Source organism: Conger conger, chromosome 14, assembly GCF_963514075.1.
Source record: "Conger conger chromosome 14, fConCon1.1, whole genome shotgun sequence".
NCBI classification, from domain to species: Eukaryota; Metazoa; Chordata; class Actinopteri; order Anguilliformes; family Congridae; genus Conger; species Conger conger.
In genome coordinates this window covers 4,504,032-4,531,137 of record NC_083773.1, presented here as the reverse complement: position 1 = coordinate 4,531,137, position 27,106 = coordinate 4,504,032, and the positions used below count along the sequence as shown (strand labels likewise).

Below are 27,106 nucleotides of genomic sequence, written 5' to 3'. Positions count from 1 at the left end.
ACTTACCCACAATCCCCCCAACCTTCCCAGGGGACGGGCCAAGGCCAGGCCTGCTATGAGCCCTTATTGGCTGACCTGCAATGAGCTCCTATTGGCCGGCCTGCGATTAGGTCTTATTGGCTGGCCTACGATGAGCTCTTATTGGCCGGCCTGCGATGAGCTCTAATTGGCTGGCCTGTGATGAGCTCTTATTGGCCGGCCTGCGATGAGCTCTTATTGGCCGGCCTGTGATGAGCTCTTATTGGCCGGCCTGCGATGAGCTCTTATTGGCTGGCCTGCGATGAGCTCTTATTGGCCGGCCTGTGATGAGCCCTTATTGGCCGGCCTGTGATGAGCTCTTATTGGCCGGCCTGCGATGAGCTCTTATTGGCCGGCCTGCGATGAGCTCTTATTGGCCGGCCTGCGATGAGCTCTTATTGGCCGGCCTGCGATGAGCTCTTATTGGCCGGCCTGCGATGAGCTCTTATTGGCCGGCCTGTGATGAGCTCTTATTGGCTGGCCTGCGATGAGCCCTTATTGGCCGGCCTGCGATGAGCTCTTATTGGCCGGCCTGCGATGAGCTCTTATTGGTCGGTCTCTGCAGTGGAGGGTTGGGCAGCTGGAGGCAGGGCCCTGTAGGGGCAGTGGAGGTGTGTTAATGGCTCCTTTCTCTAGAAAACCACACTTAATTGCATGAGCGGTTGCTTGACCGTGAGATATAGCGGTGGGGGGCTAGCCTCATGGTGGGGGGGGGTGGGGGGGGAGGTGTCAGGGTAGACATCCCCGTGGCAACACTCGTTATTTCTTATCTCGGGAGCAGAGAGCTGGGGGTTGGGGGGCAATAGGAGGCTGATTAAAAACCTTACCTCTAATGGCGTCCCCCACCTCTTTGCCCCTATCTGTGCTGCTCAGCTCCCGTGTCATTAAGGCCTTTATCAGCCACGTCGCTCATCTCCCCTCCGCCTCGCCGCCCGCGCCTCCTCTTAAAGGCACAGGAGCCTCCGCCGCCGCCGTCTCACCGTCCTCAGAGGGGCGCTAGCAGTGCCGCTCTCGCTACTGAAGACAGAGCGATTTAGCAGTGAGCTAACGCCGCTCGCAGTGAGTTCCTGTTGCTTGCAGTGAGTTCCTGTCGCTCGTAGTGAGTTCCTGTCACAGTGAGTTCCTGTCACAGTGAGTTCCTGTTACTTGCAGTGAGTTCCTGTCACTCGTAGCGAGTTCCTGTCACAGTGAGTTCCTGTTGCTTGCAGTGAGTTCCTGTCACTCGTAGCGAGTTCATGTCACAGTGAGTTCCTGTCGCTAGCAGTCTCCTGTCACTCAGAGTGATTTCCTGTCGTAATTACCATTACTCCGCTGCTCACAACACAAAAAAACACATTATTCTGGGATTAGCCCACACGCCTATCATTTGTATCGGCATTAAAATTTAAATACAAATAGCGCATAATGCAACTTAATTCTAGTCTGTCGCTTAAAAGCCATAAAGTAACGGCACGTAATGGGATTAGGTTTGAACCTGAAACTGATTTGCAATGGGGCGGGGGTGGGGGGTAGGATTATTTTAAATATGGAACTGGAGAATGCACCATTTTTACCTGGTCCCCCAACGTCCACCTTTCCCCCTGCAGTATCCTGCCCCCCGATAGGCCGAGCCGGGAAGCCCAATGACAACACACCACGCTGGTGGGCGGCTAGGCCAGTGTCACAACCCATACCGAAGCGATCTGATTACAATGGCGTATGAATTATTCACATTAATGGCCTGCGCTCCTTTAGCGGATATCAGTTCTTGAGCGTCCTCGTGTCCTGATGAGGGAAAGCTGACTCATTAACGCTGGAAACGCTTGCGCCTGTCCTTGGCTTGCGGGGGGTGAAGGGGTCATGGATGTGGCGGTGGCACGGGAGGCGCCCTGTGTGTAAACGTGAACACTTTTTCACCAGGGAGTGGGACGAGCTGGACTATGACCCCAATGACATTTCAGACGGAGTTGACAGGTGAGCAGGTGTTGCCGTGGTCCTTACGGACCCTAACCCTTTACCCAGGGGCCCGAGGGCCACAGAGGAACAGACCCTAACCCTTTACCCAGGGGCCCGAGGGCCACAGAGGAACTGACCCTAACCCTTTACCCAGGGGCCTGAGGGCCACAGAGGAACTGACCCTAACCCTTTACCCAGGGGCCCGAGGGCCACAGAGGAACAGACCCTAACCCTTTACACCGGGCCCTGAGGGCCACAGAGGAACATACCCTAACCCTCTATACAGGGGCCTGAGGGCCACAGAGGAACTGACCGTAACCCTTTACCCAGGGGCCCGAGGGCCACAGAGGAACTGACCCTATCCCTCTACACAGAGGCCCGAGGGCCACAGAGGAACTGACCCTATCCCTCTACACAGGGGCCCGAGGGCCACAGAGGAACAGACCCTAACCCTCTACACAGGGGCCTGAGGGCCACAGAGGAACTGACCCTAACACTTTACACCGGGCCCTGAGGGCCACAGAGGAACTGACCCTAACCCTTTACCCAGGGGCCCGAGGGCCACAGAGGAACTGACCCTAACCCTTTACCCAGGGGCCTGAGGGCCACAGAGGAACTGACCCTAACCCTTTACCCAGGGGCCCGAGGGCCACAGAGGAACAGACCCTAACCCTTTACACCGGGCCCTGAGGGCCACAGAGGAACATACCCTAACCCTCTATACAGGGGCCTGAGGGCCACAGAGGAACTGACCGTAACCCTTTACCCAGGGGCCCGAGGGCCACAGAGGAACTGACCCTATCCCTCTACACAGGGGCCCGAGGGCCACAGAGGAACTGACCCTATCCCTCTACACAGGGGCCCGAGGGCCACAGAGGAACAGACCCTAACCCTCTACACAGGGGCCTGAGGGCCACAGAGGAACTGACCCTAACCCTCTATACAGGGGCCTGAGGGCCACAGAGGAACACCCTCCTGTAGGGCATGGTTGGGTATAATTATCAGACAGATCTTGTAAACGGGTCATGATCGTTAGTTTGGCAGTTCATTCACGCTTCTGCTGCTGGTTCCTGATTGGCTCATGCAAAGAGCCCCCCCCCCCCCCCCCCCATGGTTGGCCAGCCCTGCTCCTGGAGAGTCGCTGGTCCTGCTGGTTTTTATCGTTACGCTCGTAACAAGAGATGCGATTAACGGAGTAAAAGAGTTTACGGTTAACTCACGTCACCTGGTTCGTTGGGTCTGAACCCTGAACCGGTCGCCCATTTTTAAAAGGTAAAAGCAGAAAGCAGGGGCCATTGTGGCTCCCTAGAGCCCAGCCACTTAAAGTAGCAGGGGAGCCCAATTCTATCTAAACTGTCCCTTATCCCGTCTGCCTTTTAAATCATCATCTATTGACTCCGTTTCTACCCCGCGCTCGGGCGGAATGCGGCTGATGGCTCCCTTTCAGAGGCTGATTTGTATCAGCTGGGTGCTGTCAAAGGCATGAGGCAGCGCTTCATTAGGCTCTCATTTTTAAGGAAGCAGTCAAACCCAAAAAAAGAAAAAAAACATTCAAGTGCTGCAGTATGCGTGGTTCGGCTGTGTATTATAAAATCAATATTTTGCCTGCCACAGTCGAGTTCCCAGCAAATATGAAAGACATGATCAAACGGGTCTGTGATCTTACTGCAAGCCTGTGTTTTTCCACTTTCTATCGCAAGACTTCACACAAGCGGGGAGGAAAAGCAGTTAATTTCTCTTCGTCTTTTACCGTCGAAGACAGATTTAAAATGGCGGGCATGACTGATATGGGTGTGTGCGTGCGTGCGTGTGTATGTGTTCTTTGTGTGTGTGTGTGTGTGTGTGTGTGTGTGCGCCCACGCACGTGCATGTGTTCTGTGTGTGTGTGTGTGTGTGTGTGTGTGCGCGCGTGCGCGCCCACGCACGTGTTCTGTGTGTGTGTGTGTGTGTGTGTGCGCGCGCGTATATGTGTGCGTGTGTGTCTGCTTGTCACGCATAGGCACAAGCTACGGTGGCTAATAACAGTGCTTTATGATAATCTGCTCTTCTCAGGGCATCTGGGGTAAAAGTAAACACTTACCGTGTTAAACTTCGCGTGACGGCAGAACGCTGCTGCAGAACTAAATATGACTCACTGAGGGCAATTAATTGCAAATGCTCACCAGTTTCCCTGCCTCCCCTCGGCCGCTGCCCAAAGACGCAATTCGCATTATCAAATGACGCCGCAACTTTAAACATGATATAAGAAAGAAAAATGAGACATATTATTTACCGGCTCTGCCGCTAAGGCTGGGGCGTTGCAGGTCCTCACCAGTGGCTGTGTACAAATTAATGGGGCTACATCTACATAAATATTGAACAGTGTATGCTAATTGGGAACGCTGGAAGGCCCGAGAATTGCATTGTGGGGCATTTTAATAGCAAGTTTCTGTGTTTGGCGATAATTTATGAGCATTTTCAAAGGGACTTTGTAGGGACTGGCCGGACAATAAACCGTAAACGATAATTATCAGATATTTGTTTAGCGCAGTAACGATCATTGCCACCATGTGGTGCCTGGGTTTTGTGTCTCTGTTTCTCTGCGACCGTCGCAGACATACGGAGACTGTCTGTGTGGGTAACAGCCCGCCCGCAGCCAACTCGAGCTGCGTGAAGCACCTGGAAGCAGGCGGGCGACCGTGGTTGTTATTGCGCTCAGAAACTATCAATAATTATCGTGGCGGTTTATCACCCGTCTCTACTAATGTGCAGAGCACCATACCACACGTTCCTGATGACTTTAGGGACGGCGAGATTCACCGTGGAGCACTGTTGAGCGATGTTAAATAATGTACTATACTTCAGAGAAGCAGGGTTACCTTGTGCCACTAAACTCCCCAGCTGCAATGCCTAGCCCATATTTAATCCATTTTTATTAAATATTATTTCCATGTTGCGGTTCTGTCAGCCTACTCAAAGCAAACATCTAAAATAGAACTGCCAAAAATCGAAGGAAATAAATGTGTTCTCATCACCGTGGGATCTACTGTTGTGCCTATATTTAACAAAGTACTTCAACGACATGGCTTTGTCTTATTCTCAGTCTGGCTGAACATGGATGAAGTCCTCAGAAGTCCTCTCTCTCCATTCCTTCATTATTATTTTATTATTTTTAGTTAAATAGAAAACTGCAAGTTCTTAGGAATTGATTCCTTACGGCTTTCATTCGTCATTTTCTTCTGCGCTATTGTACAATAAACTCAATAGGACAGGGTTGATGTTGTACAGTACATGAAATGGTGGCACTATTTTGGAAGGACATCATTTGTTGTTTTGCTATGTTACACAACAAAGCAAACCGCCTCTTTCACTGCCCTCCTCCCCTTGCTGCAAGTCTTTTTTTTTTTAAGTTCTCAGCTCAGATTTTGTGGTATTCAGCATTTGCGACACCAGCAAATATCCCAACAGCATTTGGATTACATTCTGTTTGCCAAACAAATCCTTGCCAAATCTGTTCTGTGCCAGCAATGATCGCTTCAAGAGGATAGCCATTACATTTTTTTTTGGGCGTACTGTAGCAGACTATGGAAAAGCTGTAGACTTTAGAGGTGGACCGTCTTTTAGAACACCTGTCTCTTGCATATCCCAGGCAGGCACTAATGGGAAGCCGAATGTTTATGTTTCCCATTATATTTCTGTTGTGCATTGTAGTTCTAGCAAGTTTCCTCATGCTCTACACAACGAATGTATCACTGCCTTGTGTGTGTCACTGTGGATAAAAACAAAAGATCCGACTCACAAACACACGTTTACCAATAACATCATTTTTGGGGCAGAGGCTTGAATAAAAATGTCGGCAACTGCAATGAGGTAGTTATGGAGATGTGCATGTGAGTTCTGTGTGTGTGACCAAAAAGTAATGGAAGGTTCTCAGGATGAAACTAGCAATATAGCTAGCAAGCACGCTACAGTTCCATTTATAGCGAGTGATACTGTAGTTTCCTGTGAGTACTGCTTCTCAGTTCTTATGAACAATCTCTGGCGTTGATCCACTCTTTCTGCACTCTCATATCCCAGGGTCTACCTTCAACATTACCACCGGAAATAAGATTGAGAAGGCCATTATTTTTTTACTCTTGAAGAAGTCCTGCAGTGTACACAAGCCGGGATTCATCTTAGCCGACTTAATCATACAGCGGATCACCCCCTGCTCTCCGGTGTAGCTGATCTATAGTGGATACAAGGCTTTAGCGAGAGCTGACATTGACTTTCTTATCTAACACCGTGTCCCGGGAAATCCATTTTAGTCACCCAACGATAAGCCGTGGCCTTTTCTTGTGAATGTCAGGAGAAGGCTAACCTTTCTAACGTGTTATCCCCGTTCTCGCAGGTCACTTTTCGAGAGATAACCGCGCTAAGCGTCAGTGCTGCCGGCTGCCGGTGGAAAGCGGGACGCTTTGTGTTGTCAGGTTGACCTTATGTCATCGGAGGGCTGCCATTTTGTATTTCGCATGCCTGGTGAACTGCTGGAGGTGGGATTGCTTCGACGGAGTCCATTTCAAATACGATTGAGTGATGGACAGTATTCAGCTTTTCTTGGCATTCTGTGGCCTGATTCTATCAGCATTTTGCCCTTAAAGGTACAATAGGTACGATTTTTTGTGTTAAAACATTGTTACAAGACCAATCCCTTCCTATCATTGAAACAGGCTCACTGAAATGTTGACTCACCCACTGCCAGATTGTATCGCAATAATTCAAGCTCATTGGTTGAAAATTGGCTCTAATTTCCCCAGCCAATGGTGCAGGGGGGCTCAACGTCAGCGTATTCACAGAGAAAGGGGAAGGGGATAAACAGTGTTGTGGTTTGAGTTTGTTTGTTCCTGCAGTTCCTCTCTTGACCGTCAGAAGTCCAAAATGACCTATTCTACCTTTAAATATGGCTTCCCTCAATGCTTTTCTCACAAGCACAGTTTGGCATGGTCATGACCGTGTTGTGTAGTCAGAGAAGCAGGGCTTGTTACTCAAGAGGTTGAAGGCTTGATTCACTGGGAAAGGCCCCTGCTGTTATACCGTAGATTTTTGGTAAATCCCTTTTTGTGGGTTTCTAAACAATTTCCAAACGAGAGTCGCAATATCTGCCACCTGAGGGAACAGTGCAACAGGCAAAAAAAAAAAGTGAAGCAGGAGAGAGCGTTGATGGAAACGGCGAGCACTGAGGATAGCGCATTCATTAGCACGTTAGCACGTTAGCGGTGGAACCTGTTCTGCCTCCTCCCTAAACCTGTGAGACATATGGTGCTGTTCCACGTTCCACGACACTGTCTATTCCTGTCCTCCTGATGAGCTCTCCCCGTGCAGGAGATTTCCAGAGCTTAGAAATACAGGGCTTTCTCAGAGATGTTTTTTTTTTTGTTGTTGTCAGAAATTAGTTGCTAATTCCTCCTCAAATGTCTTTCACGTAAACCTGTGAGTCATCAGAATCCCTCCGTCTTGAGTCCCCGGTCCCTGCGGGTTGAAGCGCGGTCTTCCCGCTCTCCATTTGCGCCCCCCGTCTAGATGGCGGCCTCGGTGCATCCAGGGAACCGCGTTTCAGAGCTCAGGTCGTTTCTATTCGAGAACCCCTGGATGCGCTTCGTGAACAGCCCGCTTGATTTATTCATGAGAAAGATCTAAAAAAAAAAAAAAAAAACCAGAACGCGTCACTTACAAATACGTACGGGCTTTGTTGTTCTACCCTGGCTCCGCGAGACGGAGTCTGAATCAGCTGAAACGTTGTGAGGCCCGTTAACAGAAGACCGTAAAGATGAGAGATTTCAGGCAAAGACGGGAGGCCAATTAGGTTGAGTGGGCTGTGAAGGGGTGTCCAGTGCTGTGCTGCGGGGGGGGGGAGGGGGGTGGTCAGCGGGGGGGGGGGGGGTGTTGGCGGTGGTCTGCAGGGGGGGAGAGGGGGGGTGATGGCGGTTGTCTGCGGGGGGGGGGGATGGCGGTGGTCTGCGGGGGGGGGAGAGGGGGGTGATGGCGGTGGTCTGCAGGGGGGGGGGGTTATGGCGGTGGTCTGCGGGGGGGGGGATGGCGGTGGTCTGCGGGGGGGGGAGAGGGGGGTGATGGCGGTGGTCTGCAGGGGGGGGGGTTATGGCGGTGGTCTGCGGGGGGGGGGATGGCGGTGGTCTGCGGGGGGGGGGTTAGATGGCGGTGGTCTGCGGGGGGGGGGATGGCGGTGGTCTGCGGGGGGGGGAGAGGGGGGTGATGGCGGTGGTCTGCGGGGGGGGGGTTAGATGGCGGTGGTCTGCGGGGGGGGGGATGGCGGTGGTCTGCGGGGGGGGGAGAGGGGGGGTGATGGCGGTGGTCTGCGGGGGGGGGGTTAGATGGCGGTGGTCTGCGGGGGGGGGGGGATGGCGGTGGTCTGCGGGGGGGGGAGAGGGGGGTGATGGCGGTGGTCTGCGGGGGGGGGTTAGATGGCGGTGGTCTGCGGGGGGGGGGGATGGCGGTGGTCTGCGGGGGGGGGAGAGGGGGGTGATGGCGGTGGTCTGCGGGGGGGGGAGAGGGGGGTGATGGCGGTGGTCTGCAGGGGGGGGGGTTATGGCGGTGGTCTGCGGGGGGGGGATGGCGGTGGTCTGCGGGGGGGGGGGTTAGATGGCGGTGGTCTGCGGGGGGGGGGGATGGCGGTGGTCTGCGGGGGGGGGAGAGGGGGGTGATGGCGGTGGTCTGCGGGGGGGGGTTAGATGGCGGTGGTCTGCGGGGGGGGGGGATGGCGGTGGTCTGCGGGGGGGGGAGAGGGGGGGTGATGGCGGTGGTCTGCGGGGGGGGGGTTAGATGGCGGTGGTCTGCGGGGGGGGGAGAGGGGGGTGATGGCGGTGGTCTGCGGGGGGGGGGTTAGATGGCGGTGGTCTGCGGGGGGGGGGGGATGGCGGTGGTCTGCGGGGGGGGGAGAGGGGGGTGATGGCGGTGGTCTGCAGGGGGGGGAGAGGGGAGAGGGGGGGGATGACGGTGGTCTGCGGGGGGGGATGGCGGTGGTCTTGAGGTGGCCCTCGAAGGCAGCGATGCCCTTGATGTGTTTGCACTTCGTGGCCACATCCCCCCTCCCTCAGCGCTTCACTCATTAAATAGTCTCATAATTTATCCGCTTTTATTATTCTTTTTTTTTTCCTTTTACATTTTCAGATGATGAATTGCAGTTGGACACACAGTCCCGCGAAAAATTCTCTCGAAGCCGAAAGCCTATTTTACTTATGTAAGCACACAGCAAATTAACTAATTGGATGAGGGTAGGCTAAGGAAATTAGTTTTAGCATCGTCCTGCGAGCCCACGCCCCTCTGGGAGAGGAGTTTGATACCCCTGGTGTTGCCGGGGGGGGGCGGGGAGGAGCGCTGAGCTGGGTTTCCATGGTGACGATTGATGATGATAAGGACGCAGATTCACACAGAAGGAGGGATATCACGGAGCCTGCTTGGTTGTGGAAAAAGAATTGATTTCACGGGTGGTTAGTCTGAAATGGAGCCGTTGGAATTTTTTATCACGGGAACATGGATTCAGTGCTTCAATGTGCACTCACTGAGCACTTTATTAGGAACATTTTTTACTTTATTATACCTAACTTATTCATGCGATTATCTAATCGGCCAATTGTGTGGCAGCAGTGCGATGCATGCAGGTCAGATACGGGTCAGGAGCTTCAGTTAATGTTCACATCAACCATCAGAATGGGGAAGAAATGTGATCTAAGTGACTTCGACTGTGGAATGATTGTTGGTGGCAGACAGGGTGGTTTGAGTATCTCAAAATGTTGATGTCCTGGGATTTTCACACACTAAGTTTGCAAGTAATGGTGCAAAAAACTAAAAAATAAATCCAGTGAGTAGCAGTTCTGCAGACAGAAACGCCTTGTTAGTGAGAGATGTCAGAGGAGAATGGCCAGACTGGTCAAAACTGACAGGAAGGTGACAGTAACGCAAATAACCACACATTACAACAGTGGTATGCAGAAGTGCATCTCTGAACACACAACACATCATAACTCTCAGTGGATAGGCTACAGCAGGAGAAAAAATGAAAAATAAGTATAATAAATACCTAATAAAGTGCTCACTGAATATACATATGCAACAATGAAAGTCATTAATTTTGATGCAAATAAATTAATTATGTATGAGGATAATGTATGTATTTAATGTATTCACAAGAATAGTTTGGTAAGGTCATTTTACAGATTTGTCAGCCTACCAATTTGTACTAATTAGAATAAAAAAGGTACCGTGTTTACCCAGGTCATAGCAATGCGTTGAACAAGAGGAGTATAAATGTATATTAGCATATTCTAATTAAAGTAATGAGCAAGTGATGACTGTTCTTCTGTAGGCAGTATGAGCCCAAAGTATGGCATGTCACTGTAAATCTTCACAACGAGCCTTCTGCGAATCATATATTCATTAAAGTGTAAAATATTAAGCATGGTGCATGTGCAGTTGTACTGTAATTAATTGACTATATCAGTACAAAATGATGCTGTTTAAAATGACTGCCTGGCAAACTGTCAGGTTCTTCTTGTTATTTTATCATTGAACACTAATGCACCTCGTGTAATTATCATTAAATACACCCTTTTAAAAATAACTTGTTTATCCCCTGACTTGGAATAGCCCGTTAAAACTCTGTCAGTCACGCTGTTGGAAGCGCTTGCTGAGCTGATTGGCCATTGCACCAAAGGCCCATCCTACGGGAGCAGACTACTGACCAACCAGAGGAGCCCTGGGTGACACTGTGACCAATCACACATCTCCCTGCGGGGTCGGCAGCCACTGTCAGCGTTTGATTTTTACATGTCACTGGCACAAAAAGCACAGACCTGCTGAATTATTTCTTTATTATTAATAGGATAAAGGAAGAAATGATTACTTACTGCTGCAATACAAGGTGAGCCTTAGGGCCACTGTCTTTTTAGATCTTTAATTTGTTCTTTTACTTCATAATTAATGCTTTACAAACCAGGGCTGTGGTGTTTTCTTGTTGTATTTGATTTAAGCACAAATTCTATTAAAATGAATGTAAAAATAACTTTTCCTTTTTCAACTGACAAACCTTTATAGGTGAGGTAATTCAGATGAGGTAACGAACTGAATTGCAGAGTGCTGGCTTAATGCAGTCTGACATTTAGAAATGATGACGGGCAGACGGAGAAAAAAATGGCTACGGCAAAATTATGCTTGTTCTGCACATTTATTCTTGGCCATTTCGATTGCCATGAAAGAGGAGAAGGCGGAGAGAGTGCTGCGCTTTTATACTGAAAAGAGGGGAAGGTTGACCGCTGCACCATTATGCTACTGTATAGGGAGGAATTCTTAGGAAATGGCTTGGCTTGTCTTTTCAATGAGTTAGCTTTGAGCAATCGCAAGACTTTTATTCTGAAAGACGGGAAGGTTGAGTGGCGGCTGAGATTTTGTTCTGAAATAAAACCCCCTAGGTTGCGTTTACGCTGCACTTTTATTACGAAAGAGAGGAAAGGTTGGTCAAGTGTTGTACTTTTATTTTGACAGGAAAGATTTTGCACTTTTGTACTGAATGAGGGAAAGATGAGTACATGGATGAGGGTTTCTAAAGCGTGATATCTGACATCGTTTGGGCCGGATTTTACTGCCCTCGCTTCTGTTACACAAACAGATTAGCGTTTCCGTCCGTATTTTATTGCTGCAGTGATGTGTTACTTTTGGTTTACGGAAGAGCAAAGGGCAGGGCTCAGATTAGCACTGGTGCTGGAGAGCAGAATGAGCATTCATCTGTACACGCCATCTCTCGTGTCTGATATCTGAAAACAGGAGCAGAAATACCTGATAATCTAAAGATCAGACGTGATGTTTGAGGAATGTAGTCTGCCTTAAGGCAGGACGTCCTTCAGTAAAACTGGGTTTCCCCGACAAGATGAGGACGTGTGAATGGGATTCTTGGGTTAAACAGTGGTTTTTGTTTGGTGTAGGGTCTTTTTAGGATTCCCACTTTAGCCGTCCAGGGTGGGGTCAATTCTAGTCCATTTCAGACAGCTCAGGAAGTCAATTGAAATTGAGTGAAATCGGAAAAAGCCCAATTTATTGTGGGCATCTTGCAATCTGCAAATTCATTTCTTGAATTCAGTGAATGGAAATAGAATCGCACCCTGAGCAGAGCAGAGCCGAGTTTCTGTGAGTGCCACAGAACTGAGAAAGCCGTCTGCAGGTGCTATCCGCTTAGGGGAAAAAAACTGTTTCTCAGAGCCGGGGATATCACCTGAATGTGTGCAGGCTTTTCCTCTCTGACTGCAGATGTGATTTATTTCAGCTCATTATCGGCCCCCGTTCAAGTATCCTTTCAAAATGAGAAAATGTGAAAGGCCAGCAGGCAACATGATTATCAATGCAGATGAACTAATTGGACCTCATTTTCCACTGGGTTTGTAACACTTCAGGTTGTCCAAGAGTCTAAAATACATACAGTATGTATGATGACCTCAGAGACGTATGCAGGAAGTGACTGTGTCATTTTCACTGGCAGCCTGGTGTTCTGGGAGTCAGGTGATGGTGGGGCGGCCTGTAGCATAGTGGTTAAGGTAAATGACTGGGACACGCAAGGTCGGTGGTTCTAATCCCGGTGTAGCCAAAATAACATCTGCACAGCCGTTGGGCCCTTGAGCAAGGCCCTTAACCCTGCATTGCTCCAGGGGAGGATTGTCTCCTGCTTAGTCTAATCAATTGTACGTCGCTCTGGATAAGAGTGTCTGCCAAATGCCAAAAATGTAATGTAATGTAATGGTCATACACTAAAGGTACCTTTTGACTGTTGTCATTGTCTGACCTAGACCTGATTTGCATTGGTTATGAAACCAAATGTTTTTTTTCCACCCAATATAACAATGGGGGAAAACAGCATATGGAAACACATGTTGGTTAACCGAATTTGAATGTGGTATTTGATTCCAATGAAATTCCAGGACTTGTCCTGCGTTTGGACTTACGGATAGGACTTGTTTTCATTGAAACACTTTTTTCTACACATCATACACTGCTCTCCCCGTGACAAAATAATAATAATAATAATTATAATAATAATAATAATAATAATAGTGTTATTTATCTGACGCTTTTATCCAAAGCACCTTTTCGGTTGTTCAGATTAAACGGAAATACGAGGCTGAAAGGGGTTTGTTTACAAAAACTGTCTCTTGTTGAATGACAAGTTATCAAATTATCATTTTTATCACAAATTATCACAAATTATTATTGTGTGAATTCACAGGCCCGCGTTCACGTGGCTGGCGAAACCGTGTGCGTACGGTCAGACCAAAAACAGACGAGATGTGAAATAGATCAGAACTGGGACAGATGTGTGACAGTCTAAACATAGCCATGGTCCTGTTCCTGTTCCTGTTCCTTTTCTTTCTCTCCCAGGGTGCAGTGCTGCTATTGCTCAGTTAGGCTCAGGTCATTACATTACATGTCATTTGGCTGACACTTTTATCCAAATATTAATACCGGGAGACAATCCTCCCCTGGAGCAATGCAGGGTTAAGGGCCTTGCTCAAGGGCCCAACGGCTGTGCGGATCTTATCGTGGCTACACCGGGGATCGTACCACCGACCTTGCGTGTCCCAGTCATGTACCTTAACCGCTACGCTACAGGCCGCCTGTGATGCCCCTGAAGCCTGAGGCTGAAGCCTGAGTGTGGGTTGGCCCCAGGCCTGTGGAGTCTCCCTGGCCCTGGTGCTGCTCCAGCTGTCCACAGCAGTGTCTTTGGCATTTCTGTGTCTGTCGGTGTGGCCAAGTCTCTCTGTGTGCTCGACAATAGCCCCGGGGCAGGGGTCCTCTCCTTGTGTTGTGAGAATCAGCTGCATTTTTCCACCACTGCACACTGATACTGGTCATAGTGTTACCGGTGATACTTGTCATAGTGTTACTGGTGATACTTTTCATAGTGTGACTGGTGTTACTTGTCATAGTGTTACTGGTGTGACTTGTCATAGTGTTACTGGTGATACTTGTCATAGTGTTATTGGTGATACTTGTCATAGTGTTACCGGTGATACTTGTCATAGTGTTACTGGTGTGACTTGTCATAGTGTTACTGGTGTTACTTTTCATACTGTTACTGGTGTTACTTGTCATGGTGTTGCTGGCGTGACTTGTCATAGTGTTACTGGTGTTACTTGTCATAGTGTTACTGGTGATACTTGTCATAGTGTTACCGGTGATACTTGTCATAGTGTTACTGGTGTTACTTGTCATAGTGTTACTGGTGATACTTGTCATAGTGTTACCGGTGATACTTGTCATAGTGTTACTGGTGTTACTTGTCATAGTGTTACTGGTGATACTTGTCATAGTGTTACCGGTGATACTTGTCATAGTGTTACCGGTGATACTTGTCATAGTGTTACCGGTGATACTTCTCATAGTGTTACTGTTGTTACTTGTCATAGTGTTACTTGTCATAGTGTTACTGGTGTGACTTGTCATAGTGTTACTGGTGTTACTTTTCATACTGTTACTGGTGTTACTTGTCATGGTGTTGCTGGCATGACTTGTCATAGTGTTACTGGTGTTACTTGTCATAGTGTTACTGGTGATACTTGTCATAGTGTTACTGGTGATACTTGTCATAGTGTTACTTGTCATAGTGTTACTGGTGTTACTTGTCATAGTGTTACTTGTCATAGTGTTACTGGTGATACTTGTCATAGTGTTACCGGTGATACTTGTCATAGTGTTACTGGTGATACTTGTCATAGTGTTACTGGTGATACTTGTCATAGTGTGACTTGTCATAGTGTTACTGGTGTTACTTGTCATAGTGTTACCGGTGATACTTGTCATAGTGTTACCGGTGTTACTTGTCATAGTGTTACTGGTGTTACTTGTCATAGTGTTACCGGTGATACTTGTCATAGTGTTACTGGTGATACTTGCCATAGTGTTACTTGTCATAGTGTTACTGGTGTTACTTGTCATAGTGTTACTGGTGTTACTTGTCATAGTGTTACCGGTGATACTTGTCATAGTGTGACCGGTGATACTTCTCATAGTGTTACTGTTGTTACTTGTCATAGTGTTACTTCCCTCTAAAACACCACTGATATCGCTGTCACTGACCCACCAAGGAGGCCTCCCGGATTCCCTCTTGAGATAAGATTCAGCTTTAACACTCAAATTGTAATAATTCACAAAATATTTGACAACAAGAAGCCAAATTTCTTACAAATAAGTAATGGAAAGTAAAATAAATTTAAGGTGAATTAAATACATTTTATTTCCCTGACAGACCTCACAAAAACGTCCTAATAAAGTGATAAAGTGGCATCAGCACTGCAGAAACGTAACACAATAAACAAATTAAAACTATATAACATAAATGCTGCAAATGCTGAATGCTTTTGTTTGTTTTACCTTGATTTAATAAAAAAATAGTAAAATATGGGTATTGGAGGTATGTAGATACTACACCGATGTAGGCTTGTGCACCATATGACGCCGGTTAAACCGAACAGTGAAAAGATAGATAGATAGATAGATGGATCATTACATTTATATAGCGCTTTTCTCACACTCAAAGTGCTTACAGTGATGAAGAGGAAACTCGCCTCAACCACCACCAATGTGAAGCACCCGCCTGGGTGATGCATGGCTGCCATTTTGTGCCAGAGCGCTCACCACACACCAGCTGAGGTGGAGAGGGAGAGAACAATGTTTTTGCCAATTGAATCAGGGGGATGATTAGGCGGCAGGTTGAGAGAGACAGGTTGGGAATTTAGCCAGGACACCAGGGAACCCCCTACTCTTTGCGAAGAGTGTCATGGGATCTTTAATGACCACAGAGAGTCAGGACCTCGTTTTAACGTCTCATCTGAAAGACGGAAAGCTAAGCTTAGGGCTGGAATCCAGCAGGCCCCCCACTGACACCCTCCCACAGTTTATTACTGCGGCCGGTTCGATTAACTGGCTTTACAATGAGAATGTGCACCTTCTGTAGTTTTACCACATTCACATTTTTACCACATTTACACCTTACATGTACACTCACTGAGCAATTTATTAGGTAGACCTGCATATCAACTCGTTAATGCGAATATTTAAGGAGCCAATCATGTGGCAGCAACTACATGCATGAACACATGATTGGCTCATGATTGACCGGGGGAGAGACCAGGGCCCCTGTGTGAGGTCACAGCTGCAGGAGGAGAGACCAGGGCCTCTGTGTGAGGTCACAGCTGCAGGGGGAGAGACCAGGGCCTCTGTGTGAGGTCACAGCTGCAGGGGGAGAGACCAGGGCCTCTGTGTGAGGTCACAGCTGCAGGAGGAGAGACCAGGGCCTCTGTGTGAGGTCACAGCTGCAGGGGGAGAGACCAGGGCCTCTGTGTGAGGTCACAGCTGCAGGGGGAGAGACCAGGGCCTCTGTGTGAGGTCACAGCTGCAGGGGGAGAGACCAGGGCCTCTGTGTGAGGTCACAGCTGCAGGGGGAGAGACCAGGGCCTCTGTGTGAGGTCACAGCTGCAGGGGGAGAGACCAGGGCCTCTGTGTGATGTCACAGCTACAGGGGGAGAGACCAGGGCCTCTGTGTGATGTCACAGCTACAGGGGGAGAGACTAGGGCCTCTGTGTGAGGTCACAGCTGCAGGGGGAGAGACCAGGGCCCCTGTGTGAGGTCACAGCTGCAGGGGGAGAGACCAGGGCCTCTGTGTGAGGTCACAGCTGCAGGGGGAGAGACCAGGGCCTCTGTGTGAGGTCACAGCTGCAGGGGCCTCTGTGTGCAGGAGGAGAGGGGAAAGGCTCTCTGTGCAGGAGGAGAGGGGAAAGCCCTGAGCTGCTGCTGCCATGCTTTCTGCAGGGTCCCCAGATGCAGCTGGCAATCTGCCTTCATTCCCTCACAGAGAGAAGAATAGATCACTTTCCAGCTGTCGCTTGATTTATCCTGCTTCCAAAAGAAAAAAAAAGATTAAAGGATTTAGATTTAGGTTGGCTGATTTGATGACCTATCTAAAGAGTGCCCCCCCCCCCCCCATTTGTATAGACTGTTTAGACCATCGATATGTGTAAGAACTGGAGACGGCTTACGCTTACCATGGACTCCTGTAGGAGCTCAGTGGTGCATTAAGCCAGTTCATGGAGACTGCCATGTTTGACTGTGGGGCTTTTGGGCACCAGCCAATGAACAGGGCGGCCTGTAGCGTAGTGGTTAAGGTACATGACTGGGACACGCAAGGTCGGTGGTTCAATCCCCAGTGAAGCCGCAATAAGATCCACACAGCCGTTAGGCCCTTGAGCAAGGCCCTTAACCCTGCATTGCTCCAGGGGAGGATTGTCTCCTGCTTAGTCTAATCAACTCTACGTCGCTCTGGATAAGAGCGTCTGCCAAATGCCATTAATGTAATGTAATGTAATGTAATGTAATGAACGCTGGTGCTTTTTGCTTCTTGGCAACAGGGCATGCACACAGTTCTGTGGGCAGAAACGCATTGTTAATGAGAGAGAGGTCAGGCTGGTCGAAGCTGACACAGGAAGGTGACATTAACGCAAATAACCACACATTACAACAGTGGTATGCAGGAGAGCATCTCTGAACACACAACGCATCAAACCTCTTAAGTGGATAGGCTACAGCAGCAGAAATAACCTTAATAACTAAAAAAAAAAATAGGTCTAATAAATACCTAATAATGTGCTCACGGAGTGTATATTATATTATATGCAGTGCATATGCACAATCATGTATCAATAAAACAAACATAACAAGTATGGATATGGTGCGTTGGTCAGACTGCTAATGACAGTGCATTTTGAACATCTTGAACACAGCTTTAAAGATCTGCTTTGTTTGAGCCGGAATTAATTTCAGTGAAATTGTGTAATTTTGCGCGAGAGAAGTGTTTGGCAGTTTTGGGCGATACTGTTGTTGTTGCGCTTTTGCCCTGCTCCTGCTTGATGGATCTTTTCCTGTGCCTTAATTAAACACTGGCAAAAACATGTCAATGTGTGACATTTTAATAAGCCCATTTCCCATCTATCCTGCTTGAAATGCGTTTGGAGAGACAAAGCCATGATGCATTCACACTGTTGCCAGGCGGCTTTAAACAGGATATCAGTCAAGCTGCTGTCGGCAGCTGTTGCTACATTTTTTAAATCTCTCCCAGAATGCATCATTCTCTTTTGCGTCTCTGCCCAGGTTTTAGCGCCATTGTTGCAGGAACAGCTAGCTTTAATATTCATGAACCTGCGGCAAAAAAAAAGAAATGTCTGTAATTTAAGTACTGCTTCATATATGTGGCAAAGAAAATTTTTAAGATGAATGAAATAATTAGTCAGAGCCCATTTTAAACACAATCGGGCCTTAATCAAGGGGTGCATCGATTACCGGCCTCTAGGCAAAGACACAAACATGGAAATGAAACAGGAGAGCAAATCTGAATTTTAATTGAACCTTCATGGGAAAAAATGAAGAGTGGGGATTTGAATAAATGCAGGAACCCCCCCCCCCCACCCCTTAAGTCCTCCTGTGAGTGCGTTTCTCACACTCCTGTGAGTGCGTTTCTACTCCTGTGAGTGCGTCTCTCACACTCCTGTGAGTGCGTTTCTACTCCTGTGAGTGCGTTTCTACTCCTGTGAGTGCGATTCTACTCCTGTGAGTGCGTTTCTACTCCTGTGAGTGCGTTTCTACTCCTGTGAGTGCGTTTCTACTCCTGTGAGTGCGTTTCTCACACTCCTGTGAGTGCGTTTCTCACACTCCTGTGAGTGCGTTTCTCACCCTCCTGTGAGTGCGTTTCTACTCCTGTGAGTGCGATTCTACTCCTGTGAGTGCGTTTCTACTCCTGTGAGTGCGTTTCTATTCCTGTGAGTGCGTTTCTCACCCTCCTGTGAGTGCGTTTCTCACCCTCCTGTGAGTGTGTTGCTACTCCTGTGAGTGCGTTTCTACTCCTGTGAGTGCGATTCTACTCCTGTGAGTGCGTTTCTACTCCTGTGAGTGCGTTTCTACTCCTGTGAGTGTGTTTCTACTCATGTGAGTGCGATTCTACTCCTGTGAGTGCGTTTCTCACACTCCTGTGAGTGCGTTTCGTTTCTCACACTCCTGTGAGTGCGTTACGTTTCTCACACTCCTGTGAGTGTGTTTCCACTGAGGGAAACTCAGTGACAGCACGGCCCCCTCCTCGGCGTTTCAGCGAGATGGCTGTTCTGTTCCAGTTCATTCCGCAGGCGCGGGCTTGGTGTAAAATAAGCTTTGGCGTGATTCTTAGTTTCCCAGGGGTTGAGCGGACCTTAATGCTATCAGTGCTGGGCTTGGCCCCAGGGGGGGACAGCATCAGGAGGAATAAATGTCTGGGCTACCAAGCTGGTGCGAAACCAGCGCTGTCGTTCATTTCGGCTTGGCCAGGCCGTATGGTAATAGCACACTAAGAAAGGCCTCTGGCCTCTGCCCTTTGAGGATGACCTTGGGCGGCCTGTAACGTAGTGGTGAAGGTACATGACTGGGACCTGCAAGGTCGGTGGTTCTAATCCCGGTGTAGCCACAATAAGATCCGCACAGCTGTTGGGCTGTTGAGCAAGGCCCTTATCCCTTAAACAATGATTTGTGTAAGAATTTTATTTAAAAAATTAAAAAGATTATAAATGCAAAAAAGCAAGCTCATTAAATGCAGAGAGCATATAACTCTTCCCTCCAAAATGTACGCTGCAAAGCTAATTATTTAGAAATGTAGTATAATTAATTGTATAATAATGTGCAATGGAAGCAAACAGAGGCACAGGTTTATATTGATGATAATCTCTCTGAGGAGGAATTTCAATAAGTCTACAAACACTGTTCAGTGGATTATTTTATGCGTATGGGCTCAAGTTATATCTGTCAGATTGTATCATTGGGTTGTTGGTGCCCCAAGAAATCGGCCTGACAAAATACAAAATGAAGGGGCAGAATGGGCAGCCTGTATGAGTTCTGTGGAAAACCATGTCTTCAAACCACCAAAATGAATCTTGGTCTGAGATTGCAGGCTGAAATACCATTATTCTAGAGGTGTTCTGGAATTACGTTTGACATCATTAAATTTGACTTCATCATCATCATCATCATCATCGTCATCATGCATCGCAGGTTGCCCGTATCCAGGTGTACTGTAGTCACTGAAAGAGCAGTGGCACCTCACTGACACTGACTGCTCTTGGTCGTACTCAAGGATGCCATCTTCTATTTCAAAAAAACGGCTTATTTATTGCACATGTAAATATTTGAGAATAATATTTAATATTTGAGAGTGCTCAGCGAACAGAAGGCCGAGACACGCAGCCCAGAGCCAGGACCTGTTTAGAAAATATCATCATAAATATGTATCAAAAATGTATAAAGAATATAATCAGAAAATTTCACAGCACTGCATTGAAAAAAAAAATACACTATGTGAAAACAGCGTTAACTTTAATATTTGGCCCATATTAGAGTTTCCCAGGTAACTCCTTACAGAGGTAATTCCCCACAGTGAGTGGATGCTTGGTACAGTCCTATAACATGACATCACATTATTGGCATTTGGCAGACACTCTTATCCAGAGCGAAGTACAGTTGATTAGACTAAGCAGGAGTCCTCCCCTGGCGCAGTGTAGGGTACTATAAGACACGTTCATTTCTGCCTCTCCCACCGCAGCTGAACGGGGGCGGGCTGTGGTGACGGGGACACCTCTGAAAGCCATTTCATTATTACTTTTATTTATTGACTTATTTATTTATTCACTCTGCGGAGAGCGGTGCCATCAATCTCCCGTTATCGTTGTGCGGTGTGGCTGTCCGCCAGGGCGTCACACGCCCCGGACAGGTAAACGGGACGGAAGCCGCGTCTCTCTCACCCCTCGCCGAGTGTCAGCTCCGCACCGCTCTCTAATGCCACGTGTGTGCGTCCAGAGCTTCTGCAGGTTACGTTTATACTGTTTATTCACAACTATAAGCACAAACATATATATTCTAGATCCTTCTGTTCCTTCCCTTGAAGGTTGCGCGCACCTCGTTAAATGGTTTGAACCAAAAAATAAAGTGAAGCGTAATTTTTTTCGAGAATAATCAGAAGATATACTCGTACCACCTCTGGAGGAACCTTCTGTATCTGGGTCACGAGCCCTGGTCCTGGGGAGCGACTGGGTCTGCAGGTTTTTCTGTTTTCACCTTAAAATCAGCACCCTGTTGAGATCCAGGTAACCAGGTGAGGTGAGTTAGCTGTGTAATCATCTGCTCTAATTGATTAATTAAGTGCAGAGTGACAGCGAAAACCAGCAGACCCAGTAGCTCATCAGGACCAGGGTTGGAGACCACTGATCTGGAGGAATGATGTATTCTCTTTGCTTCTGTCCACAAACCTTGAAACACGAACGACGGCCATTGGTGGGGCCAGCAGGCTCATTATTTATCCTTCATTATCCTTCAATACGCAGTCTTTCTCTGGGACAATCAAGAGCATACGGTTAAACTGAAATGGTGGAAAAAAAGAAAGAAAAACGTTCCGCAGCGGCCTTGGCTTCCCGTGAAATGGGTGTAACTGTCATGATTCGCTGCACAATCTTTTCTTTCTCCTGTAAGAGAGCGGGTTTGATGAGATATGAAAGCACTCACTTTAAGTACGGGTTCTGTCAAGCGCGCAGGTTAAACCTGTCTCTGTCTGCAGTGACGCACGCACACACACACGCACGCACACACACGCGCGCGCGCTCAGGGTTTCTGTTTCAGGATTCGTGCTTTCGTTTGGAGGGGAGAGGATCAAGATTTTCTGTGTTCCTGCCTGGTGTGTGAAGCTCAAACGGAAAGTTTATAATATGTTATTTATTTAGCTGTTGCTTTTATACAAAGTGACTTATAGTCCATCAGACTTGGCAGAGGACAATTCCCCCCTGGAGCAATGCAGGGTTAAGGGCCTTACTCAATCTTATTGTGGCTACACCGGGGCTTGAACCACCAAGCTTCCGGGTCCCAGACATGTTACATTGCATTACATTATTGACATTTGGCAGACGCTCTTATCCAGAGCGACGTACAGTCGATTAGAATAAGCAGGAGACAATCCTCCCCTGGAGCAATGCAGGGTTAAGGGCCTTGCTCAAGGGCCCAACGGCTATGTAGCTTAGCCACTAGGCTACAGGCCGGCCCCAGCGGGTCTCCCCCCCCCAGCGATGTGATGTGAAACCCTGCGTGGCGGTCCTCCTCACAGGCGTAAACCGGACGGGAGGTGACGAGAACGAGGAGAGACGCCGGGGCTTGTTTCGCCATTACACTAATCATCTCCGTGTTATCGCTGCGGACGGAGTTCACCCATCCGGCGGAGGTCGTGCCCCTGTCAGCGCGTTCCCCCCTGATGCGGGATGACTTGATCTGCGCGGCCTGCGTGTTCCAGTGGCCTCGTCCCGCTTACTGTGCCCTTGCGGGCGCTCGGGCGAGGCCAAACAAGATATAATTGCCGGGTAAAGTCACCCTGGGTGATACCGTGCCAAATAAATGAATAATGATAATCGTTTCAGCTCATTACACGCCGGCTGCTCCGCTTTCTTGCTCCTTAATGATGTCCCTTTAACCCACGGCCTTACTCCACTCCTCCGCACGCGTGCTCTCTCTCACACACACGCACACGCGCACACACACACGCACACACACGCACCGTGGGCCCGTCTCAGTCACACGGCTCCACTTTAATTAGCCCGCGATATGAGCACACCTTGCCTTTGGGAAATGGAAATGAAAAGGGAGTGAAAGGTGAATGTTGCTCAGGAAGTGCAGTCAGTTGGTATAAATGGCCCAGGAAATGACGGCCGTATTATAATTTGCTCTGTGATGTTAATGGGGGTCTTCACTATCATAATCATGGTCATCGCTATGGCGACCGAGCATCGTCCGGGGTTGCCAGCGGCATCGGGGATTGGCTTCGTTTTGGTTCAGTCAGTTCAGGAAATGCATTGAACTTCCAGCGGATAAGATAATAAATTATAAAATAATTGACAAAAAAAACAAAAAAAAACCTAATGCATTTATGAGCATTGCTTCAGTTAATTAGTATAGTGCTGCTACCTTTGACATTTACATTCATGAATTTCGTGAATTGTCTGTTGTTATCACGGTAGACTGATTTTATCCTCGAGGTCTTCTGAATCAGGCTGTCTTCATCCTAAAGGTCTTCAGAAGCTTTGTTGCTGTGTTTGGTCAGGTGTCATGCGGTTTCTACATTGGGGCTAGTGGCGGTGAAATGGGGCGGCTACAGTTGAGCGAGTGGGTTGATTCCCGCAGGCCTGTGTGGGATTCCAGAGCGGGATTACAGGGCCTCTTCGCCCTCTGCGGAGATCAGAGACCTGGACGTACGGCACGAGAACACGTGACCACCGCCTGGGACAATGGAGATCCACACATCTGGAGATGCCCGAGAGCGAGGTAGAGGTGGAGAGAGAGAGAGAGAGTAACAGATGGAAAGGATGGAAAGAGAGAGAGGGAGAGAGACATGCAGATAGCGATTAACGTTGGATGATCTGTGTGTTTACCGTTTCCACATCTCATACGGTGCATGTGCCATGCTTATCTCCATCTTTCGGGATGATGGCTTAGGCTGAGGGTAAGAAATATGATGTCATCCTATCTTGTTCTGCAGATGACATGAGGATCAGAGTACATGCGATTACCCTCCTCCCCCCGCCCCCCCTCTCCTCCCCGTAGACATGCCGGTGACCCCCAGGGTGATGTGGCGGTGTGTGCGGATGAAATTAAAGATTGGCTAAAGGCGTGTCTTTGCACACTGCGGGATGCTTGTTGTTTCTGATGTTATTTCAGATACGTTTTCAGGTCAGTCGTGTATGAGTATTTGTATTAAAATGTAAATTGATCTGTACTGGTGGTGATGCTGACTCTTGAAGCGAGCCGGCGGTTTATTTAACAGTAGGGTGCTCAGAGGTTTTATGGAACGACTGCGGACAGCGGGAATTCTGGGCAGGCAGTTCCTGGGACTGCTCTGTCTTTAGGACCCGGTTCGGCTGACTGTTTATGAGCCTGACAGACCCCCCAGGTTGCAGACATCTCTGTCTGGAAATTAGCGCTGTATTTTTTCTCAACTTCAGGAGAGGGGTGTCTGGAATCTGGCAGCTGAAGAGAGTGGCTTCCGTGAGGGGGGGGGGCGGGGGGGCGGGGGGGCGGGGTGTGAGGTGGGAGAGCTGTGACTGTGGAGGGGGGGGGGCTGACAGAATGTGACTGTGTGTGTGTGTGTGTGTGTGTGTGTGTGTGTGTATGTATGTGTGTGTGTGTGGGTGCACACAGGTGTTAGCGTGTGGGTGCATGACTTTGTGTGTGTGTGTGTGTGTGTGTGTGTTTGTGTATGTGTGTGTATGTATGTATGTATGTATGTGTGTGTGTGTGAGTGTGTGGGTGCACACAGGTTTTAGTGTGTTTCTGCATGACTTTGTGTGTATGTATGTGTGTGTGTGTGTGTGTGTTTGTGTGTTTGTGTATGTGTATGTATGTATGTATGTATGTGTGTGTGAGTGTGTGTGTGTGTGTGTGTGTGTGTGTTTGTGTATGTGTATGTATGTATGTATGTATGTGTGTGTGAGTGTGTGGGTGCACACAGGTGTTAGCGTGTGTCTGCATGACTGTGTGTGGGTGGGTGCATGCTGGTGTGTATGTGCGTGTGAATGCTTGCGCGTGTGTGTGTGTCAGGTGGTCCTTGTGCAGCCTGAAGCAACTGTTCCTTTCATCAGCTCTGGTTCCATAACTTCTCTGACACCGACCAAACTTCCCCTCGCATTCGATCTCCCCCCACCCCCCTCCAGCTGGGGAGCGCTTCCTCTGCACTGTCCTCGTGTGGAACGCTGTTTCCCCTGCTCAATAGAGGCTGTGTGTGTGTGTGTGTGTGTGTGTGTGTGTGTGTGTGTGTTCCATATAGGCTGTGTGGGTGTGTGTTCCATAGAGGCTGTGTGTGTGTGTGCTCCATAGAGGCTGTGTGTGTGTGTGCTCCATAGAGGCTGTGTGTAAATGGTAAATGGTTGGCATTTATATAGCACCTTTATCCAAGGCGCTGTACAATTGATGCTTCTCATTCACCCATTCACACACGCACTCACACACCCAACGGCGATTGGCTACCATGCAACGCACCAACCAGCTCGTCAGGAGCATTTGGAGGTTAGTTATCTTGCTCAAGTACACTTTGACACAGCCCAGGGTGGGATTCAAACCGGCAACCCTCCGGCTGCCAGACGACCGCTCTTATCACCTGAGCCATGTCGCCCCCGGAGGCTGTGCGCCGTAGAGGCTGTGTCCGTGCTGTGGAGTCGTGACGGAGTGCTGATGAGGGGAACAGTCGGCGACGTCGCCGCTGTGCGCTGACGGGCAGAGAGGAGGAGGAGGGAGTGTGAATGGCATCGCTCACTTCTCATTCTCCTCAGCATAATAACCGCCTCTGCCCGTGAGCTCCGTGACCAGCCCCCGTCCCGTCCCGTCCCGTCCCGTCCCCCCGTTCCCCATACTGCCCCCTCCTCTGTCTCCCATACTCCCCCCTCCTCTGTCTCCCACACTCCCCCCCGCTGGCTTCCATACTCCAGCTGCTTCCTGGCCTCGGCTCCCCAACTGTAGGTCTCACCTGCAGGGCGGTGGTCTGCACTCCCCCCCCGACTCCCACACTCACACACTCCCGCTGGTTTCTGGCCTGGACTCCCCAGATGCAGTAGCTCCCACACTCACACACTCCAGCTGGTTTCTGGCCTGGACTCCCCAGATGCTGCTCCCACCTGGAGGGGGGCGGTCTGTGCTCTGTCCTCTGTAAACAGAGCCGGCGGTTCGGAGCGAGAGGCTCTTGCACACGGCCTGAGCCTCGGTTACGAAACGCAGACGGAAAGAGGAAAAACAAACTTATTTTTTCTGCTTGAAAAGCGCTGCACATGATTAGCTGAATTTTTAATTGGCTCGCGACAGGAGCGCAGACATGGTCAATTACACCAGTGCAATTGCCCGGCAGAGGAACGGAGAACGTCCCCCTCTCCCTCCTTCCTTCTCTCTATCTCTCTCTCTTCCCCTCTCTCTCTCTCAGCGGGCTGAGCTGAAGCTCTGCGGCTACATATGTGCTACATTGACAGCGAGCATTTTGTTTTTTGTTGAAATGCGTGGTATCTTTTCTTTCCAGGATTAGCCTTCTTGATTTCTCTTGCAATAAGTAAACAGCTTGTAATCCGATGGACCGTTTTTTTCCTCTTGCGCATGAATGTTTGCACATGGCACTGTTTTTTGCAGGGATAATGCTACTGTGGCTTTAGGATATACCCGGCGCGATGCCTTTGAAAATGTCAGATGCAAGTCTGCGTAGAAACACTTCCGTAAAGCCGCAGTTACCATAACAGAGCGTGGTGTTGAAAGTGGAATAAAGGCGGAATGGTTTACAGCTTCAGGTGTACAGCACGGGGGACACGTTTGAGTGATGATAAGTTTTAAATAATTGAACGGCCTGTGATTGCGCGGCTCTGTTTGTACTGACGCTCGGAGAGGTGGGAGTGCGGAACCAATGGGGAGAATGTTCCCTGAAGGGATCCCCGTTCCCGGCTGGATTGTCACGGATCGGGCTGAACGAGGGGCAGGCTCTGCTGCTGATGGAGGTTCTCCGAGGCATGGCGGCTCACAGATTAGGTTGGGTAAACGGACGGACGGACGGACGGACAGACTGACGGATGGAGAGAAGGTCAGCGAACTAAATGGCTCGCTAAAAATAGGCCTGCAAGTCTCACAGCTCCCGCAAAATACTGTCACGCACTGTAACACCGGGGTGATTTACCGCGGTGAAATCGCCTCGTGCCTTCGCTGGTTTTTGACTGTTCTCTCTCACGCTCTGAAACCCCTGGGAGGGTCGGAGGTCGGGGGGGAGGGCCGGCGTTGGGGGGGGGGGGGGGGGTCGGCGGTGGGGGGGGGAGGCTAGCGCTGTTAGCCTAACAGGACGGGTGTTTCTGCCTCATCTCCCTTGGCTAAATAAGTTATGGCCGCTTAATTCTGTAATACTCGGTTTGGCCGGACCTGCCGTGGGCGTTTCGGCATCGCCCGATGCCCTCTCGGCGAGGGGGGGAGAGAGAGAGGCCGGGGCGTGTCGACCTCGCCGCAGAAACACACCGTCTGCGTTCGCCGTGTTCTTCAGCCTCCGCTTCTGTTTGCCCGCCACCGCCATTAATCATTGATG

General features: G+C 49.2%; 1 protein-coding gene across 6 annotated transcripts in view; it reads left to right on the top strand.

Moving 5' to 3' along the window:
• Positions 1–27,106, top strand: part of LOC133110234 (E3 ubiquitin-protein ligase RNF123) — a 152,854-nt gene that overhangs the window by 68,106 nt on the left and 57,642 nt on the right. For 5 of the 6 annotated variants that reach the window (XM_061220181.1, XM_061220185.1, XM_061220182.1 and 2 more), the window contains exon 36: positions 1,918–1,971. The exons of the other annotated variant lie outside the window; for it this stretch is intronic. In XM_061220181.1, the coding sequence (XP_061076165.1) occupies positions 1,918–1,971 (54 nt within the window). The remainder of the gene's footprint in view (positions 1–1,917; positions 1,972–27,106) is intronic. 6 annotated transcript variants of the gene reach the window in all.